Genomic DNA, 7769 nt, shown 5'->3' with positions numbered 1-7769 from the left:
GCCGCCGCCGCCGCCGCCGCCGCGCTCGGCGCCGCCCCCACTCCGCCTGCCCCGCCGCACGTCGCGTTGACGCCGGCCCCTCTCGGTCCTCCTCGCCAAGGGGGCGCACGGACCCCTCTGGCACCGGCCGTGGAGGGCGACGGCGCGCGGCGCGCGGGGGCCGCAGCAAGGCCGCCGGGGGAAGCCGACAGGTGCACGGGCGGGAGCCCGCGGGGCCGGCCTGCGCGGCCCGCTCTCCCCCTGCTGAGCGCGCTCGGCCGCGGACCTCCGAGGAACCCACCCGCCACGCGCGCGCAGGGGAGGCGGGGACGTCGCGGGCTCCGACACCCGCAGGCTCGGGGCGGGGCTCGGAAGGGCCGCAGGGGGCGGAAGCCCGCGCCCCCCGTGGGGAAAGCAGCGGAGCCCGCGGCAGGGACGCTCGGGTTTCTGCGCCAACCCGCTGTTGGGGCAGGGAAGGTTCTCCAGTCGGTCTCTTGAGTTTTCTTCATGAGAGCAGTGCGAACGTCGACAGAACCTGGCAAGGAGGCGAATACGACGGCCTAGGCTCTAATCGGATCAGACCTAATCCGTCCACAGCCAAAGCCATTAGTTTAGATCTTGCACAGCAAGGCCCACCCAGCGCATTATCGGGCAAGGGGTGAGCCTGGTCCCCAGTACTTTGACTTCGCCTTGCTTTCTCTAAATCCAGGGTGGCCCTTGAGTCCCTTTCTACGTGCCAGGTGACTGCAGGTGACCAGTTCTACCCAAACCCAATCACTACCGGGTGCACATGGAATGTGCAGGTCTCCGTTCCTAACCTAGGTTCACTGCTGACTGGGAGGGAGGGAAGGCAGAGCTACAGCTCCGTCACAGAGTCGTTCCCGCCTCCAAGTAGCCTACTTCTTGATGTCTTATGATCGACCTAAGTGGTTATGATCAGCTCAGCCCAAGGACACGAGACAGCGTTGGTGTTGATGCTCTCAGTTCCGTCAGAGAACAAATATGATCAAGATGGGAGCCATTATTTAATCAGTTTTACTCAAATCTTCCAGCGGGGTTGCCTCAGTTCAGCACTTTTCTCCCACAGCTACGGCTGCGGCTTATCTGCTCAGGCTAGAGTCCCCTCCAGGCTGACAAACTTCTTGCCACACAAGCTCAATTTTCCATCCCCCTGCCCTCTGTGAGGCCCGCCCGGCCTGTTTAGTTATGCACTTACATCCTGATCAGGAGCTGGCTTGGAGGTGGTTCTGTAGGGCCTGAAGAAGGCATCTATGTCTGGCATCCCAGCTCCTTGAGTTTGGAGTTCCAGTCAAGAGGGAGTTTGCTTACCAAGATAGAATACCTGCTTCTCTTCAGTTCTTGGGTGGTAGTTGTTGGAAGTTCTTATCTCTTTCTTGATCTAGAGTAAGTCTGCGTGGAAGGTCCTGTGTAAGTTCATGTCTAGGGCATGGTCACAGTAGAGTGTCTTTTCTTACTCATGGTAAAACACTAAGGGGTAGGGAGGGCACTTTCCTAAGATGAGTGAGGCTTTAGGTTCAGCTCCCAGTAATGCAAAATAAGTATTTGCTGGTCATCGTAGCTCATGTCTGTAATCCCTGTCTGGAACCAACTAACCAACCAAATTATCAACCCTAACTTATTTCCCATCTTTAACTATCCTTTTAAATTATTATTTTTTGATCAGTAAAACAAACATGATACAAAATGTAAAGTATTTCCTTCCTCAACTATCTTTTCCACCCCCTGGAGACAAACCCTGCTACCACGTTGTTCAATTGTGTGTGTGTTGCCTGAAACGGAACCTAGTGCCTTCCTTGGACATTCAAGGAAAGTGCTGTCAATGAGCTATATATGCAGCACCAATTTGGAATTAAAAAAAACAAAAACAAAACCAAAACAGAGCAACTTTACATTCTGATTCTCCCTAGCACTGAAATTGAGGATGCCTGTAAGTCGAATGGGAAAAGCCCATTCAGGGAGGCCTATGCAAAGAAGAGCAAGATTTAGGGAAGGCTGCAGTATGAAAGGGTCTGGCAAGCAGTGTCAGAGGACTGTCCAGTATGTACATGAAGGCTGAGGAAGCTTAAGTAATGACATGAGAACTAGACAATGAAGCCACCTACTTTTACCATGGCCTCTATCCACATCATGTATCATTTGGGCACCAGAGATCTTCTGTATGGTAATGGCTTCTTCATGTCTGTTTCTTAACAGGTTTTGGTAACTTGCCTCCAGAGCCAAGCCATAAAGACCATTGCCATGACTGTCACATGCATCCTTATGTACACAAAAGAGGCACTGGCTGTGCCAGGGGGCTCCTGTCACCCTTTCCATCGCCACAGACCAGGCATAGTTTGGTCTGGCTAGAGAACATCAGTTTGACTTTAAATCCTCAGGATAAACACTAACCTAATGAAAACTTGGCTTTTTTTTTTTTTCCTTCCTCAAAAGTACATTCATCTGAACATGGAGGCTTTTATTTCACCTTTTAAAGATTCGTTTTTGTGTGCACAGATGTTTTGCCTGCATATGTATGTGCATCACACCCACACCTGGTATCCAGGAGGCCAGAAGAGTATTATCAGATGCTGAGAACGGGAATTACTTGGTTGTGAGCCACCATGTGTATGCGCTGTAGGAACACATGCTTTTAACCTCTGGAACTCTATAGACCAGGCAGGGCTCACTCACAGAAATCCACCTGCCTTTGCCCCCCCAAGTGCCGGGAGTAAAGGTATGTGCCACCATGCCAGGCTCAGCCTTAAATCAAGCCCACCCCAATCCACCCCCACCGCCTTGAGACAGGGTTTCTCTGTGTAGCCTTGGCTGTCCTGGACTCACTTTGTGGACCAGGCTGGTCTTGAACCCAGAGATCAGCCTGCCTCTGCCTCCCGGAGTGCCAGGATTAAAGGCATGCAACACCATGCTGGGCTTCAGCCTTAAGTTCTTAAACCCCCTGCCTCCCCTCACAAATTCTGGACTTACAGGTTTGTCACCATATGCCTAACTGCTATGCCATTAGTAACATCCCTCATAGAATGCTCAGGCTTTTGATCCTAGGCCTGGAGACAACCTTTTTGTTGGGTGGTGGTGGTGGTAATGGGCTACTAGGAACAGGCCTACTCACACCATTCCTAGTAGGAAGGGTAGGGCTAAAAGGCCTTTGTATTGATATAACCTGCTCATGTTGGAGATCAAGTGTGTTCATCTCAGAAAAAGGGTGTCACAAACTGGGGAGCCATTTTGCCAGGCAATGGCTTGTATTAGATTGGGAAGGGCTTTTGAATTTATTAACTAACTCCAAAGCCAGGCCAGTCGTGGTTACCACACAAGTAATTAACTAGACTTCAGAAGGGCCCTGGTTCATTGGCAGAGAACTAAGTACTTCTCAGGCCCGCTGAGAATGGCCCAGAGCTGGGCATGATGGCACATGGGAGGTAGAGGCCATCCTGGGATATGTGAAGGCCTGGCCAACAGACAGCAAAAGTGAGCTGACAAGGAGTGAGGACTGCTACAATCCAGTTGGCTACGAGAAGTCTATCAGGGTCAAGGCCAATTCAGATACAAGACTTCAGCCTGTCACAACCCCTGAGATCTACCACCTCTGCCCTAACACCTGCTCCATCTAGGAGGGCAGATGACGGGCTGCTAGGAATCAGACTAAGACATCCTTTTTTTCTGCCAGATGCCTACACTGTCAAGTATGGGTATTTTGCTGAGGTCTTCACAAACTACCTCTAGGGCAGGTGATTTCTCCTATAAAAGGTAAAGCTACTGCCAGCACAGACCACATGGCTGCTCTCCATGAAGCTCTGAGCATGCAAAGGCTTCTGGGTACATAAGTGGTAAGGACACCTCCAATTTCTGGACAGCAACTAGACACAGACCACTTTACCACTGGCTTTCCCAGGGGTCAGAACAGGGCAGACCTGTCCCAGAGGGCACAGGGGTATTAACTGGGTCCATAAATTTTCCCTTTCCCATTAGTCATCCCTGTCTGTCCCCCAAGGGTGTCTCTGTATAGCTCTGGCTGTCCTGGAACTTGCTTTGCAGACCTTAAACTCAAGAGACCAGTCTGCCTCCGCCTCCTGAATTGTTGGGATTAAAGGTATGTGCCACCACACAAGCAAGCCTCTTAGCAGTAGTCTTTAAGCCTTTTGAAAACATAGCATCTACCATGCCTCCAGGCCAGACACCTGTTATCCATTCTCCTGTTTATTCTGTTTTTTGCCTCCGCCTCCCTATGTGAACCACCACCATCACCTGGACATTCTTTATAGCAGTCTTGCTCAGAACCCAAACACTCCCCCACCTATGTGGCTGGCCTGATGTGGCTTCACAGAGATCCACTTGCCTCTCGGCCCTTTATGACAGAGATATGAGTTCCCAGGATTTAGACTAGCACCTCTCCCCCTACCCCCCAGGATATCACAGGCAGCATGCCAGAAGCCATGCCCCACCTCCCACTAGACTGAATTCAGGATACTATGCAGAAATTACAGATCCGCCAGTTCAGATTTTGCCAGTTTTCATGAAAAAATGTTTTTGGAGGTCTTATCTATAGGCTGATCTCAAACTTTGAATCTTCCTAAACTGTGATTATAGGCATGTACTACCATGTCCCCACCCACCCCCACCTTCATGATACTCTAGATTACTTTCACTTTCTTCAAGAATGTTTGCCTTATATGAAATGCTGTTTATTACTGTTTACGTTCTGGTGGCCTGGATGGTTCAGCCTGGCTAGTTTGTTTGTGGCTGTGATTTACTTGTATGGAAGTTATGCACATTGCAGTATCTCAAAATTTTGATAAAAACGACCTGAGAAGGATCTGTAGTTTTGTACTACCACACAACCACTTTAAGGAGAAAAAAAAAAAAAAAAAGAAAAAAATTGAAGCCAGAGGTGGTGGCACGTCGTAAGAGGCAGGTGGTCATCCATTAGTGCAAGACCAGACTGTTTGCACAGTGAGTTCCAGGCCAGCCCAGACTATATAGTGAGACTCTTACCCCAAAAATAAAATCACATCTATTTATGTGCATATATATGTGCATACCAGTATGAATGTTAAGGCCAAAGGCCAACTTTTGGGAGTCAGTTCTCTTTTCCTATGGGGGTGGCCCAGGGACTGAACTAGGTCATCAGGCTTGGTTACAAGATCAAGCTGCATCTAAACTGTATCTGAGAAGCTTTCTGGCTCACAAAGACAATTTCTCTTTGGAGGTGCCAGGATGTTAGGTTACCCTCTTTCTGGAGAACGTCCATTCATCTTTCTTTGGCTGAAGGGAAAGGCATCCAAGTTTACATTCAATACTGAAGCATAGGCCCCAAGCCATGGAATTTTAACTGCTAACCAAGACCAGGGTGAGACAGAGTATTTTGGTTCTTTACAGGACACAGTATGAAATGAATGATGAATGCAGAGAATGGGACTAGAATTCATAAATGATATTTCATTTATTCAATGAAAAAGAGGGAAATTAAGCCACTTTCATTCATTTTCTTCCAAACTCTTAAAACTCCCCTCATTAAAAACAACCAAAAGAAAGAAAAAAAACCCACACTGAGAAACACATTTGTACAAAAACAAACAAACAAACAAACAACAAAAAAACCCAACCACACAGTATCCCACCCCGCCCCTCACAAAATTGGATGGGTGTTATTACAGGAATGATAACCGACTGACAGACACAGGAAAAGCTGTGTTGAATTCAGGTTCTGTAGATTACCAGTGTTGTAAAAATATCTCCACTTGCATCTTTCAAACTGGAAAGTGATCATGTCACAGACCTGAAGTTACAAAGGACCACAGTATGAACCAGAATCCCCTTCTCCTAGGACTCCAGGGGAAAGACGTGTTTGGAGTGAATTTCCTTTGGGAGAGAATGGAGGGAAGGAAGGAAACCCTGGCCACTGTCAAAAGGCACTGGGGTCTTACTGGAGGCCAAAGTAACCGCCCCAGGAACGAGCACATTTCCATTTCCACTCCAGGGTTTCTTTATCTCTAGTACCCCAGGACTCTGGGGGTGACCAGGGCACCTGGAGGCAAACCCCAGGGTCTGAAAGGCAAATCTCAACCATGAATTTTTTTGTTCTGACGTCTAAGGTGTTAGTGACAGCTCCCTACACCCTCTCATATGTAAAGCTTTGATAGTCACATACAAAACAGACCCATAAAGTGTTCTCCCTTGTGTTCTCAATAATTAAACTGACACAGTGACGTTTGCTACTCATGGAAGGAGAGAAGGGAGGGAAGAACTGGCTGACGAAACCAAGACCCATCAAATTACTTATCAGCAGGGGTAGACACAGGCTCGAATTAAGGCATTGTTGTGGCTCTTCCTCTGGAATGGTACCCTACCCTCCCAGTGGGAGTACCCCAAACCTTAAAGCATAAAGCTTTGGAGCCAAGTGAAGTCTGTGTGCCTTCAGCACAGTCTCCACAACCCTGTGAGAAATGGAACATGAAGTCTCAGAAGAAGGTACATGAGGCTGCTGATGGTGCCTCATTTCTACTCCCATTCCGAACCTCAGTACCGCTTCAGAAATCCCATTCACCCTGGCTACAGCGAGAGGTAGTTTAGGGACCTGTACCACCCACCCCCACCCTAATAACCAAGTTTTCCGAGATAAAATATTTAACCACTTACCCTTTTTAGTTTTTATTCTCCCTTCCTTTCTTATAGAAGGAAGGCTTAAAAAACAAAGTTCGGCTAGATTTGGGTAGTGAGGGTAGAGGATGGCGTGAGGGGTTGGACGGGACTCCTAATGATATGCTGGTAGAGCCCTAGGCCCTTTAACTTTCTTGGTTAGTCTGTAAAAACCCAGGGAACCCCCCATATTCCAACCTTTAAAGTTCACACTGCCCTTAGGAAAACAACTCACCTAGTTCCAACACTGCAAAACTTCTGCACAGAAAGTCAGAATGGAGGGGGGAAAGGAGCTGGCTTATCCTAACGTTTGTGCTCTCTGCCACCACATACGAGGTACAGTGGTGTGTTCCTCCAGGCAGAGCGGAGCCCTGAACACGGTCCTCGACAGGAAATAAAACAGGGCACCTCTTCCTTCCCCAGCTCTTCTCATTTTGGTGCATTTGTATGTGGCAAGTCCCGGGAACTTTACCAGAAGCACCCCACTTAGGTTAGATAAGCAGAAATAAGGTCACTTATAATCCTTAAGGTGTGTCCTGCGGCTATCTCCTTCTGTCCATCACCATTTTTTTGGTTTCTATTAACTTAGGATGCTTTCCTTGAAAACAACCATAATAGGGGAAAAAGGATAATAATTATAGAGGATTATCCACTGAAGCATAAGACAAAGCAAAGACAGAGAGAGAGAGAGAGAATACTAATGTCAACAGGACCTGCAGACCAACTGCCAACACCTGCCACACTGGGACAGGGGAGACACAGGTTACTTTTCAAATGACCGGGGCACACTAGTCACCACACAGGCTTCCCATCGAGTATCAGCTAAGGACCTGACACGAGATATCAGGGAGCAGAGAGACATGGAACTTGTGCTTGGGGCTATGAGGAAAAAAAAAAAAAAAAAAAAAAAAAAAATTCTGAAAGAAAACCAAGGAAGCCGAAACACAAGTCTTGCCATCCCCATTCGGCTTGTGGTGGGTGTGGAGGCTCCCTGTATCTTCCAGGCTAGGGAGTGGCCGAGGCTGGTGGGCCTGGAGCAGGAGGTGGAGGGACCCCATCTGCAGGTGGAGGCGGCGGCTGCTGCTGTGGTGGAGGAGGATCTGCAAACATATTCAAGGTAACTCGTCATTGCTGGA

The 7769-nt window shown here is 48.6% G+C and overlaps 1 protein-coding gene across 2 annotated transcripts in view; it reads right to left on the bottom strand.

Annotated features, from left to right (window-relative positions):
* Positions 1-5407: 5407 nt before the first annotated feature.
* Smarcc1 (SWI/SNF related, matrix associated, actin dependent regulator of chromatin subfamily c member 1) overlaps positions 5408-7769 on the bottom strand; it is a 108588-nt gene continuing 106226 nt past the window's right edge. For both annotated transcript variants that reach the window (XM_055601532.1, XM_055601533.1), the window contains exon 28: positions 5408-7733. In XM_055601532.1, coding sequence (XP_055457507.1) covers positions 7639-7733 — 95 coding nt within the window. In that variant the 3' untranslated portion in view covers positions 5408-7638. The remainder of the gene's footprint in view (positions 7734-7769) is intronic.

This window comes from Psammomys obesus, unplaced genomic scaffold, assembly GCF_907164565.1.
Source record: "Psammomys obesus unplaced genomic scaffold, mPsaObe1.curated_primary_1811, whole genome shotgun sequence".
Lineage (NCBI taxonomy): Eukaryota > Metazoa > Chordata > Mammalia > Rodentia > Muridae > Psammomys > Psammomys obesus.
The sequence above is the reverse complement of the archived record's forward strand: the minus strand, read 5'-3'. Positions and strand labels throughout refer to the sequence as shown.